Below are 12999 nucleotides of genomic sequence, written 5' to 3'. Positions count from 1 at the left end.
CTTGAGTGTCCACTTTTTCTAAACACGAAACCTTTTTGAAAGCCTTGCCACATCTCTGCCTGTCTAGTTTCATTTCTGGGTAACTATTGCTTACTTCACGTTTATAACAAGAACTGGCTGGTTGTCCTTCTTTTAAGAGCTTGAGAACATGTGAGGCTTGCATGACTTTCTATGCATGACTTGACTGGAAATGCAGAGGAATATTGACTAAGCTGGCTGGGGATGATTTGTGTTGTAGTCTAACAACATTTGGGGACCCAAGATGGAAGAGATCCTTTTGAATCGGTGTTTTGTCCCGGTTTTGGCACAGAAACTGCTTTGGTTGCCCTGTATGATTACCTCTGTTGGGAGAGAGACCGGGGAAATGTAGGTATCCCTGTTCATTCTCCTCAACCTCTCAGCAGCTTTTGTTTCCATTGGCTCTGGTCTCCTTCTGGAGCAGCTGTCAGAGTTGGGGGTGGTACCGCTTTGCCTTGGTTCCAGTCATACTTGGATGGACGTTTCCAGAGAGTGTTGCTTGGAGAGTGTTCTTCAGCCCAGTGGAACTTTCAATGTGGGGTTCCTCAGGGTTCGATTTTATCCCCTATGTTGTTTTAACATCTACATGAAACCGCTGAGTGGAGTTATCCAGAGGTTTGGAATATGTGGTCAGCAATATGTTGATGACACCCAGCTCTTCTTGAACTTTACCTCTGCAGGAGAGGTAGTGGACCGCCTCTCCCTCTGTGAACCAACCCAGACCCTCTGAGGCCCTTCTTCATGTTCCCACTCCGTGAGAGGTCCAGAGGGCAGCAACATGAGAACGGACCTTTTCTGCAGTGGCTCCCTGCTCGTGGAATGCTCACCCCAAGGAGGTTTATCTGGTGTCTTTATTACATATCTTTAGGCGCCTGGTGAAAACGTTTTTCTATAACCAGGGCTTTGTCTGATTAAACTCTGTGTGACCTTTTAAATGTGTTGTGGGAGGGGAGTTGGTGCTTTGTTTTTGCTTTATGTATTTTATGTTCTCATTGTTATGTTGTGAACTGCCCTATGCTCTTCAGATGAAGGCAGTATACAAAATAGATGGATGGATGGATGGATGGATGGATGGATGGATGGATGGATGATAAAGAGAATGGTCCTAAAGAAGGATGCTGGCCCACAAAATCTCTGTCTAGGTAACTTAACCAACCCACCCATCCACCAGAGAAAGAATAGGAAGAGGACTTGGCTGTTTCCAAATGAGTGATGCGGTCAAAGCTACAAAAAGGGTCTCTGCAAGTCTGCAACGGGGCTCATGAAAGAAAATCTGACATTCATGCTGATGACTTTGAAGGGTTGGTGCCAACCTAGCAGTTCAAAAGCATGCCAGTGCAAGTAGATAAATAGGTACCACTGTGGTGCAGAGGCAGAGCATGGGGGCTGTGGCCCCAGGCACAATTTTGAAAGGGCACAAACTGGCACCCCCACAGCAGGCTCCTTCATCAGAGCCTGGCTCCATGCCAGAAGGAGCTGCGCTTAATCACTTGATTTGTGTAATCATGTATGCAGCATTAAGCACAATTAAGTTACCATAAAAAGATTGGTTCACCATCAACTGAAATGGTGATTTCTGAGGTGACTACTAGTAATCCAAAGATGTCCAGAGAAACTGCTCTTGCCCCCAACTCTCCTCCCTAGAGCTTGTGATTTGCAAAAGGGGTTGAGCCGCAGCTGCCATTCTTCAACAAATTACAGGTAGGTCACATGTCTAGTAAGGAATAATTTTCTCCTTACTGCACAATCTGCTACTGAGAAAATTGGGAGAAAATCATAATGGCCCCTTATGCAGGAGGAAGCGGGGTGGAATTTCTCCTAGTATCCTTATAGAAGAATGAATGGATACACACACGCACACTTTCATGTAATTTAAATGGATTGATTTTATTTGGACATTTTCACCCTTTGCAAGTGCAAACCAAACATTATATTTACAAAAACTATACTAATATAGTTTTTGATAATATAGAGAGCATAATCTCTTTCTTTTTCAGTCTGTAAATTCACTTAGTCACCATTGCTAATAAATATCTATAAAGACTTGAAAGTGTTATTATTTGATACCTAGTTCTGAATTACATACTGCAAAGTTGCTATCTGCTAGTTGTTACTCACAACATGCACATATTTTAGCGTATGCTAAATTCTATATTGTAAGGTCCACTGTGGTTTCATTTCTGTTCCTAGAACCTTCTTTCTCTCTCTCTCTCTAACTTCATTATTCGTTTGGGATTTGAGGCCAACCTTTATTCACTTTAGCACCTTTATGAAGGAGCCCTATTTCAGAATGCAAATCTATAACTGCCCTGAATGATTTGCTTTCAAATTACAAGTTAATAATAAAAAAAATTATTTATACCCCGCCCTCCCCAGCCAGATAAAAAATTATTTATATCCCGCCCTCAGGGCAGCTAACAGCAGTAAAATTACAATAAAAACATAAGGGGGGGGAGCAATTTAAAATACAGGTTAAAATGCAATTTTAAATGGAGCCTCATTTTAAAAGTAGCCCATGGATCAAAACCATAAGGGGAGGGAAACATAAGGGTCAGACAGAGTCCAAACCAAAGGCCAGGCGGAAGAGCTCTGTCTTGCAGGCCCTGTGGAAAGATGTCAAGTCCCGCAGAGCCCTAGTCTCTTGTGACAGAGCGTTCCACCAAGTCGGGGCCAGAACTGAAAGGATCCTGGCCTTAGTTGAGACCAATCTAACCACCTTGCGGCTTGGGACCTCCAAAGTGTTGTCATTTGTGGACCTTAAGGTCCTTCATGGGGCATACCAGGAGAGACGGGCCCGTAGGTATGTGGGTCCTAGGCCGAGTAGGGCTTTAAAGGTCAAAACCAGCACCTTAAACTTGAACCTGTACTCCACTGGGAGCCAGTGCAGTTGGTAAAGCACTGGATGAATGTGATCCCGTGGCAAGGACCCCATAAGGAGCCTCGCCGTGGCATTCTGCACCCGCTGGAGTTTCTGGGTCAGCTTCAAAGGCAGCCCCGCGTAGAGCGAGTTACAATAATCAAGCCTGGAGGTGACCATCACATGGATCACTGTGGCCAGATCAGGGCGAGAAAGGTAAGGGACCAACTGCTTAATACGGCGGAGATGGAAAAACCTGTTAAAGAAACAGGTTTGAAGCGTTTAAGTTCTAAACTTACAGTGACAATAAATTGCATTCAGTTAAGGCAGCCTTACAGCAGTTAAGTGAATAAAGATACTTCTGTCACATTAAGATAAAATATATTCAGATGATATAACAAGCTTTTTTGTGACGAGAGTGCAGAAAGTGGACTTGGGAATTTTAGAAAGCTGTGCTTTAGGCAGGTACAGTCACTGCAAAATATAGGAACAACTTGACCTACAAAAAGACTGAGTGATAAATGATTTAAAAACCCACCACTCCTAAAACTATATGGTGTTCAGTCTGTTCCATACAGCAATGCAATTATCTTCCTGGTGTTCACATTTCATAAACACTGGGCATAACCTATTTAGAGTAAAAGAAGGGGGGAAACATTGCAAATTCCAAACCAGCATTCTATGTGCATTGTAAAAGAGAGAGAGAAGGGCTGTGTAGAACTAGGTAACACTGTAAATTCAGAAACTGGGTAAGTACATTGAAGTTCTACCCTCTGCCAGAAGTCCTCATGTTTTGTCCTGTTACCAGGATATGATTAACTGATTCCATTCTTTGAATTCTGGTTTTATTCTCACCTGTGGGGAAAAACGCACAGCAAAAATGCACAATAGTGACTGTGATGCCAAACCATATTAGAAGTCTTGAGTGCTGCATCCAGTTAAGCTGTGGGGATTGATTTTGTCGGAACATTCTCTGGACCGTGGTTTGCAGTTTTAACGTCCATGTTAGGGTCATTCCCTGAAACCGTTGATATCTGATTAGCCTTGCCAAGATTCTTAATGATGTTGATGTTGTTTTTGGCAGTTTCTACAAAGCTGTTCTCAAGCAACCAACCATCTGAGTCACACTGCGGATCACCCAGGAGGAGAACATTCCTCATTGCTGTTTGAAGGTAACGAACTCCAGTAAGCACAGACAGCTAGAGAGAGAAAAAGAACCAAATTAACATTACAAACCATTAACCAATAAAAAAAAAGAAAGAAACACTTATTAAGAATACTGTTATGACCACTGGGAACTGGAATTGCTTGGTGTTGCAATTCTGTTCTTTGTATTTAAATTATTTACTATTAATGTTTTAATGTTAGGCTTAATGGAATATTTTAGCAATGAATTTCTTGGCTTTCTCAAATTTTATTATACACTAAAAGATGAGGATTTCCAAGTGAAGCATGCTACCAGCGCAGCTAGGTGGTGTCATGCTTTATCTTACATAAAGGGTGGGATATGGCTCACTGAGGTACGCGGGTGGCACTGTGGTCTAAACCACAGAGCCTAGGCCTTGCTAACCAGAAGGTTGGCGGTTCAAATCCCAGCGACGGGGTGAGCTCCTGTTGTTCGGTCCCAGCTCCTGCCCACCTGGCAGTTCAAAAGCATGTCAAGTACAAGTAGATAAATAGGTACCACTCCGACGGGAAGGTGCTGCTCTGTTTCGCAAGAAGCAGCTTAGTCATGCTGGCCACATGACCTGGAAGCTGTCTGCGGACAAACGCAGAGCGAGGTGAGCACCGCAACCTCAGAGTCCTCCGCGGCTGGACCTAATGGTCAGGGGTACCTTTACCTTTATGGCTCATTGACAGAGCATCTACTTTGCATGCAGAAGATACCAGGTTCAATCCCCAACATGTCCAGATAGAGCCAGAAAGGAACACTTTGAAATCCTAGAGATCCACAACCAAGTCAGTGTAGACAATGCTGAGCTAGATGAAGCATATGGTATGAAGCAGCTTCTTATATTCCATTCTCTCCCAGGACCTCCACAATGGCCCTCCTATATTCCTCCTCTCTCTCTCTCTCTCTCTCTCTCTCTCTCTCTCCTTCTCCTCCCTCCCTCCCTCTCAAAAGACAAACTAGCCAATTGAGAATTAGCAAAACAAAACACAGCACTGATTTTGAGTATTTTCTGCCTCAATCCCTTTTGTACATTTTCGGCCCTTCATACCTGAAGGAGTGTCTCCACCCTCATTGCTCAGCCCAGACACAGGTCCAGCTCCATGAGCCTTCTGGTTCTGCAAGAAGTCAGGTTACAGGGAACCAGGCAGAGGGCCTTCTTGGTAGTGGCGCCTGCCCTGTGGAACACCCTCCCATCAAATGTCAAGGAAATAAACAACTATCTGACTTTTAGAAGACATCAAGCATAAAAAAAACTTCCCTATACAGGGCTGCCTTCAGATGTTTGATGTCTTACTATGTTTTAATTTGTTGGAAGGTGCCCAGAGTGGCTGGGGCAACCCAGTCAGATGGGTGATATATAAATAATAATAATTGTTGTTGTTGTTGTTGTTGTTGTTTAGTCGTTTAGTCGTGTCCGACTCTTCGTGACCCCATGGACCAGAGAACGCCAGGCACCTCTGTCCTCCACTGCCTCCCCCAGTTTGGTCAAACTCATGCTGGTAACCTCGAAAACACTATCCAACCATCTCGTCCTCTGCCGTCCCCTTCTCCTTGTGCCCTCCATCTTTCCCAACATCAGGGTCTTCTCCAGGGAGTCTTCTCTTCTCATGAGGTGGCCAAAGTACTGGAGCCTCAGCTTCACAATCTGTCCTTCTAGTGAGCACTCAGGGTTGATTTCCTTCAGTATGGAGAGGTTTGATCTTCTTGCAGTCCATGGGACTCTCAAGAGTCTCCTCCAGCACCATAATTCAAAAGCATCAATTCTTCGGCGATCAGCCTTCTTTATGGTCCAGCTCTCACTTCCATACATCACTACTGGGAAAACCATAGCTTTAACTATACGAACCTTTGTTGTCAAGGTGATGTCTCTACTTCTCAAGATGCTGTCTAGGCCTGTCATTGCCCTTCTCCCAAGAAGCAGGCGTCTTTTTATTTCGTGGCTGCTGTCACCATCTGCAGTGATCATTGAGCCCAAGAAAGTAAAATCTCTCACTACCTCCTTTTCTTCCCCTTCTATTTGCCAGGAGGTGATGGGACCAGTGGCCATGATCTTCGTTTTTTTGATGTTGAGCTTCAGACCATATTTTGCGCTCTCCTCTTTCACCCTCATTAAAAGGTTCTTTAATTCCTCCTCACTTTCTGCCATCAAGGTTGTGTCATCTGCATATCTGAGGTTGTTGATATTTCTTCCGGCAATCTTAATTCCGGCTAGTGATTCATCCAGCCCAGCCTTTCGCATGATGAATTCTGCATATAAGTTAAATAAGCAGGGAGACAAAATACAGCCTTGTCGTACTCCTTTCCCAATTTTGAATCAATCAGTTGTTCCATATCCAGTTCTAACTGTAGCTTCTTGTCCCACATAGAGATTTCTCAGGAGACAGATGAGGTGATCTGGCACTCCCAGTCAAAGGCTTTTGCATAGTCAATGAAGCAGAAGTAGATGTCTTTCTGGAACTCTCTAGCTTTCTCCATAATCCAGCGCATGTTTGCAATTTGGTCTCTGGTTCCTCTGCCTCTTCTAAATCCAGCTTGCACTTCTGGGAGTTCTCGGTCCACATACTGCTTGAGCCTTCCTTGTAGAATTTTAAGCATAACCTTGCTAGCGTGTGAAATGAGTGCAATTGTGTGGTAGTTGGAGCATTCTTTGGCACTGCCCTTCTTTGGGATTGGGATGTAGACTGATCTTCTCCAATCTTCTGGCCACTGCTGAGTTTTCCAAACTTGCTGGCATATTGAGTGTAGCACCTTAACAGCATCATCTTTTAAAATTTTAAATAGTTCAGCTGGAATACCATCACTTCCACTGGCCTTGTTATTTGCAGTGCTTTCTAAGGCCCATTTGACTTAACTTTCCAGGATGTCTGGCTCAAGGTCAGCAACCACACTACCTGGGGTATACGAGACATCCATTTCTTTCTGGTATAATTCCTCTGTGTATTCTTGCCACCTCTTCTTGATGTCTTCTGCTTCTGTTAGGTCCTTTCCACTTTTGTCCTTTATTATGGAAATCTTTGTACGAAATGTTCCTTTCATATCTCCAATTTTCTTGAACAGATCTCTGGTTCTTCCCATTCTATTGCTTTCCTCTATTTCTTTGCATTGCTCGTTTAAGAAGGTCTTCTTGTCTCTCCTTGCTATTCTTTGGAAATCTGCATTCACTTTCCTGTATCTTTCACCATCTCCCTCGCATTTTGCTTGCCTTCTCTCCCCCGCTATTTGTAAGGCCTCATTGGACAGCCACTTTGCTTTCTTGCATTTCCTTTTCATTGGGATGGTTTTCGTTGCTGCCTCCTGTATAATGTTACGAGCCTCCATCCATAGTTCTTCAGGCATTCTGTCCACCAGATCTAAATCCTTAAACCTGTTCCTCACTTCCACTGTGTATTCATAAGGGATTTGACTTAGATTGTATCTTACTGGCCCAGTGGTTTTTCCTACTTTCTTCAGTTTAAGCTTGAATTTTGCTATAAGAAGCTGATGATCTGAGCCACAGTCAGCTCCAGGTCTTGTTTTTGCTGACTGTATAGAGCTTCTCCATCTTTGGCTGCAGAGAATATAATCATCCACATCTGGTGATGTCCATGTGTAGAGTTGTCTCTTGTGTTGTTGGAAAAGCGTGTTTGTGATGACCAGCTTGTTCTCTTGACAGAACTCTATTAGCCTTTGCCCTGCTTCGTTTTGATCTCCAAGGCCAAACTTGCCAGTTGTTCCTTTTATCTCTTGACTCCCTACTTTAGCATTCCAATCCCCTATAATGAGAAGAACATCCTTCTTTGGTGTCACTTCTATAAGGTCTTGTAAGTCTTCATAGAATTGGTCAATTTCAGTTTCTTCAGCACAAGTAGTTGGTGCATAAACTTGGATTACTGTGATGTTAAAAGGTCTGCCTTGGAGTCGTATCGAGATCATTCTATCATTTTTGAGATTGCATCCCAGTACAGCTTTCGCCACTCTTTTGTTGACTATGAGGGCCACTCCATTTCTTTTACGGGTTTCTTGCCCACAGTAGTAGATATGATGGTCATCCGAACTGAATTCACCCATTCCCGTCCATTTTAGTTCACTGATGCCCAGGATGTCAATATTTATTCTTGCCATCTCATTTTTGACCACCTCCAACTTACCCAGGTTCATGGTTCTTACATTCCAGGTTCCTATGCAATATTTTTCTTTACAGCATTGGACTTTCCTTTCGCTTCCAGGCATATCCGCAACTGAGCGTCCCTTCGGCTTTGGCCCAGCCGCTTCATCAGCTCTGGATCTACTTGTACTTGCCCTCCGCTCTTCCCCAGTAGCATGTTGGACGCCTTCCGACCTGAGGGGCTCATCTTCCAGCGTTATATCTTTTATATGCCTGTTGTCTTTGTCCATGGAGTTTTCTTGGCAGGGATACTGGAGTGGCTTGCCGGTTCCTCCTCCAGGTGGATCACGTTTGGTCAAAACTCTCCACTATGACCTGTTCATCTTGGGTGCCCTGCTCGGCTTAGTTCATAGCTTCTCTGAGTTCTTCAAGCCCCTTCGCCACGGCAAGGCAGTGATCCATGAAGGGGAATAATAATAATAATAATAATAATAATAATAATAATTTATTATATCTCCTTTTGGTTCACCTTTCCGTGCATTATCTGAATGTATGAACCCCAGGTACATACATTTGAGACCCTTAATTGTTTTCAGAATGGTAAGTCTGAGGTAATTTAGACGTTGTCCCAATGCCAACTGAATTTTTTAGGAATTATCTAGTAGCCAGGGTACTGTTATTGTACTTTTAGTCTTCAGCTAGAACCTTTTCTGCCTTGATGTAGCTTTGCAACAAGCATAGTAAGGGATAAAATTGCTGGTATTTTTGGATGCCCCAGACTCAAAAGGTCACTGTTACTTGTAAGCATCATCAGACATAAGAAGCTTTTATTTGTCACAGTCTTGTTATTTGCCCTACATTAAAGGAGACCGTGAAAAGGAGAGGTGTGCTGTTGGAATGTCCTGTTCCCTCCTCCCCAAAAAGAACAAGCTGATGAATTTTAAGGAATCTTATTCTTATCTACTTTAAAGGCTGATGAATATTTTATACTGCATATTATTTCCTCCATAAACAGTGATTTTTATATATATATTTAAAAAGCCAACAATTGTATGTGTGTGTGTATATATATATATATATCCATATTAAAAACAACAACAATTCAATTTTTATATATATATTTTAAAAAACCAACAATTCAAATCTATTCATATTGATTTAGTGAAGGCAACGTAGATTGAGCAAGGATATTGTTGTGTATTTACCAAAATTCTGGATAATGCAGACATCCTCAACTATTTGTTCTCTGCAGTGCTTTTTTTCTTAAAAAAATGTTTAGGGGTACTCTCATTTTGACTCAAGAAAATCACCATTTTATAGTTCATATCAGGGAAAATAAATACAGTAAATGGACAAAAGTACAAAGATTCACAAACTGTTTAGGGGTATATGTACCCCTGCATCCCCCCCCCCCAGAATAAAGCACTTGTTCTCTGTATTGGGGATTAAACAATTATGACCTTTTGGGGGTTGTTCAACTCCCATCAGCTTCTGGAAGCACAGTCAGAGGTCAAAGATGATGAGAGTTGTAGTCCAGATTTGAGTGGGGGCACAGGTTCCTGATTCCTGCACTGTACAGTATAACACTATATAATGTATAACATGGATGGGGCACCTTTCTTCAGCCTGAGGACTACATTCCCTCAAGGGCAGTCTTCTGGGGTTGCATGAAAATGGTGGATGTAGCCAGACAGAGCAAAAAATGTATATGACTCCTATCTTGGAGGCTATATTCAAGATATGTGTGAATACCAGAGGTTTCTACACACACACACACACACACACACACACACACACACACACACACCTCTGTCCAGCCAAACAAGAGGCACCACAGCTCAAGGGCACATTCCAGTCAGCCCAAAGCATTTATGGTGCTTAAACACATCAGGTCCAGTGAGGGTCATTGCCTATGGAGAGCCTCAAGGGTCAGACAGAAAGGCCTGGAGGACTGTGCTGTAATATTTTACCTCAAACAACCAGATGAGGAGCACAGTGATACCGATGGATCTCATGATGTCAGTGTAATAATCCAGTAGGGCTTCCCGGCATCCTCTCATCCAAATATTCAGTTCTTCTGTCATAAAATCATAGTTGTAGTGAGCTGTATTGTTTGTTAGCTGATACTGGATGCAGGGCCGGGGTGAGATTGGGTTGCAACAACTGAAGGGGACTCCATCCACCAAGAACTTTCCATCGACGTTACTTTTTAGGCGGCTGCAACAAAGATGTGGAAAACAGACATTGTGAGAGTAGTAAATAGGTCAGCTTGCTAGTGTGGACACACTCCATCCTTAAAACACATTCAGGGCACATTTCCTTCCCTCAGAGAATTCTGGGCACTTTCGTTTACCCTTACAGTGCCCAGCAATCCTTAACAAACTACAGTGCCCAGAATACTTTGAGGGGGGACAATGTGTTTAAAATGCACTTAAAGGTGTCACCTTTGACTAGATTTAACCGTCCAGATGCATTCAGTCTTCTCCTGTGTTACAGGTACAGATTTCATGCATCTGGTGAAGTGGACTGTAGTCCACAAAAACCAATGCCATAATACATTTGTTAGTCTTTAACAAGTACTTGGTTGATGTTGTTGTTATTGCTATAACAAACTAGCTTAGCTATTCCTCTGGAAACTGGAAAGTTCACTTGGTGCAAAATAGAGTGGCAAGATCCATCACTAGACAACTAGTAGAACAGATCATAAGCACATCACTTTTGGAAACAGCTGAATTGGCTGCTGGTTTGTTTCCAAGCAGTTTATTTCCTTTCAATTTGCAAGCAGTGCAGACCTGGGTTTCTGAAGAACCCTCTTATTCTGCATGAAACAAACCAGCTGTTAAGCTCTTCCTCATATATCTTTCACTGAATTCCCCCACCTTCTTCTACATCCATTGCAGCAGCCTGCATGTAGAATAGTCCCCCCCAGTGAGGCTATCCTGGCGCTGACCATAATGTCTCTTTGACACAACTGAAGTCCTTTTCATTTGCCCAGGCCTTTGAGTTATCTTTTAGGTCTTTTACTCTTGAGCTGAATGTGGTTTTTCCTTGTTTGTGATGCTGCTTCTGAATATTTATTGCGTGTGTTTTGATTTATTTTTAGCACTGTTTTAAAACCGAAAGCAGCCATGTAAGTCTTTGGACTAATAGAGTGGGATAATTAAATAGTTTACAATGGTTTTGTTTATTTCTATATGTCAACAGACTAGGCACTTCTCTTTAAAATTATATTTGTCCTATTTAAATACATTTTCTTTATTAGTTTAACAGCATCACTGTGTGCCATGAGTAATTATGCCTCTACTTCACTCCTGCCTGGTTACCGTCTTGGATGCCTCCCCTCAAAAATGATATTATAGAGCTGGAAAAGGACAACCAAAATGATCAAGGGCTGGGGCACCTCCCCTATGAGGAAAGCTTATAACATTTGGGGCTTTTTTAGTTGAGAGAAAAGGTGACTAAGGAGGGCATGGCAGAGTGTTTAACAGTATGCATGGCATAGAGAGGGAGAAGTCATTATCTCTCTTATAGTACTAGATCTCAGAGCCATCCAATGTAGCTGAATGGTAGAAGATTCAGGACATACAAAAAAAAAAGAGCTTCTTCACAGGGCATATATTTAAACTATGGAATTTGCTTCCAGAAGATGGATTGATGAACACAAATTTGGATGGTTTTTTAAAGAAGATTAAGCAAAACAATGACAGAAAGGCTAGCCACTGTCAGCATGCCTCTGAATATCAGTCGCTGAGAACCATAAGTAGGAGGACTGCTGTTCCACTCAGGTCTTACTTGTGAGATTCCCATAAGCATCTGGTTGGCCACTTGAAGAACAGGATGCTGAACTAGATGAGCCTTTGGCCTGATTCAGTTGGGTTGCTCTTAAATTCATTGCTTTCTCTAGGCTACCATGGCATTCCCTAGTGTTTCCCGGTTATAGACTCAGATTCATTTGCTCAACCAAAACTGATTTTATGAGACAACATCAAAAAATATTATACATTTAATACTTACTCTTGAACATCCTTTGAAGCCATATCTAGATAGCGAACTGAGACCCACTGAATTTCGAACCAATCCCTGAAACCGTTGTTTCCACAGCATTGGAATCTGATTTGTAATATGTCAATGGTTTTCTTTAAAAAGCACCTTCCAGGAATGTCTGTGTCCTTGTAGAACTTAATAGCGTCCCTCAGCCCCAGATACAGAGATTCCTCCAGTTCATTTCTCATGGTATAACACATGACAGCACCTACCAAAATGCAGAAGGTGAAGCAGAACGTGCAAACAATATAAGGGAGCATAAACAACTTCCATCGGTTGAATTTGTTGGAGTCTGTGCAGTCATAGCAGATTTTACCTCCAAGAAAGTTGATGATGCATGCTACAACCCCTACAGATATTAGCATGTTGGGGACAGAGTTAATATCCCCTTTGCCCATCAACTCACTTCGCTTTCTGAGTTCAATCTTCAGGAAAAGTCCCAGGCTGAACAGAATTACACCAGACACCACAGAAATCCAGTTGAGGATCCACAGGATTTGAGCCAATTTGTCTCTCTTGGTTTTGGTGAATTTTACTCTCAGGACAGCCATGGTCACAGTGTTAGGAAAAGAAGTGTTGCTCAACAAAATCTCCTAATCAGATTATCACGATGCACAGGCAAAGGCCTATAGCAGACGCCTGTGAAACAGAAAGAGAGAGAGAGATTATTGCCTTTCTCTTGTGTATTAATATAACGTGCATTCTAGCATCCTGTATAGCCTCTTAAGATGTTATCCAAGACTTGCAAGAACTTGCAAGTTCTCACGCCAGTCTGACAGTGGGGCTATGTCTTTTGAGATATATATGCATTATTTCCATGGA

General features: G+C 42.5%; 1 protein-coding gene across 2 annotated transcripts; it reads right to left on the bottom strand.

Moving 5' to 3' along the window:
* Window positions 1–1895: 1895 nt before the first annotated feature.
* LOC310848540 (photoreceptor outer segment membrane glycoprotein 2) lies at window positions 1896–12898 on the bottom strand. 2 transcript variants are annotated; one of them, XM_083747678.1, is made up of 4 exons: window positions 12584–12898; window positions 12148–12385; window positions 10104–10350; window positions 3295–4074 (listed from the first exon to the last, which is right to left on the bottom strand). In XM_083747678.1, exons 1-4 carry the CDS (start codon window positions 12726–12728, stop codon window positions 3814–3816), a joined length of 891 nt encoding a protein of 296 aa, XP_083603804.1. In that variant the 5' UTR covers window positions 12729–12898; the 3' UTR covers window positions 3295–3813. The 2 variants fall into 2 exon arrangements, with proteins under 2 accessions (XP_083603803.1, XP_083603804.1); XM_083747677.1 differs by having other exon boundaries at window positions 1896–4074; window positions 12148–12898.
* Between the last annotated feature and the right edge of the window lie 101 nt (window positions 12899–12999).

This window comes from Podarcis gaigeae (genome assembly GCF_964106915.1).
Source record: "Podarcis gaigeae genome assembly, chromosome: 1".
Taxonomy (NCBI): Eukaryota; Metazoa; Chordata; class Lepidosauria; order Squamata; family Lacertidae; genus Podarcis; species Podarcis gaigeae.
This window is presented reverse-complemented; position numbering and strand designations above follow the sequence as displayed.

Coding starts and splice junctions, on each gene's coding strand:
- LOC310848540 (XM_083747677.1), bottom strand. CDS start 12,728: ATGGCTGTCCTGAGAGTAAAATTCACCAAAACCAAGAGAGACAAATTG. Junction 10,351..12,147: donor GCTTCAAAGGATGTTCAAGA/GTAAGTATTAAA, acceptor TCTTTGTTGCAG/CCGCCTAAAAAGTAACGTCG. Junction 4,075..10,103: donor TCCTCATCTGGTTGTTTGAG/GTAAAATATTAC, acceptor TTCTCTCTCTAG/CTGTCTGTGCTTACTGGAGT.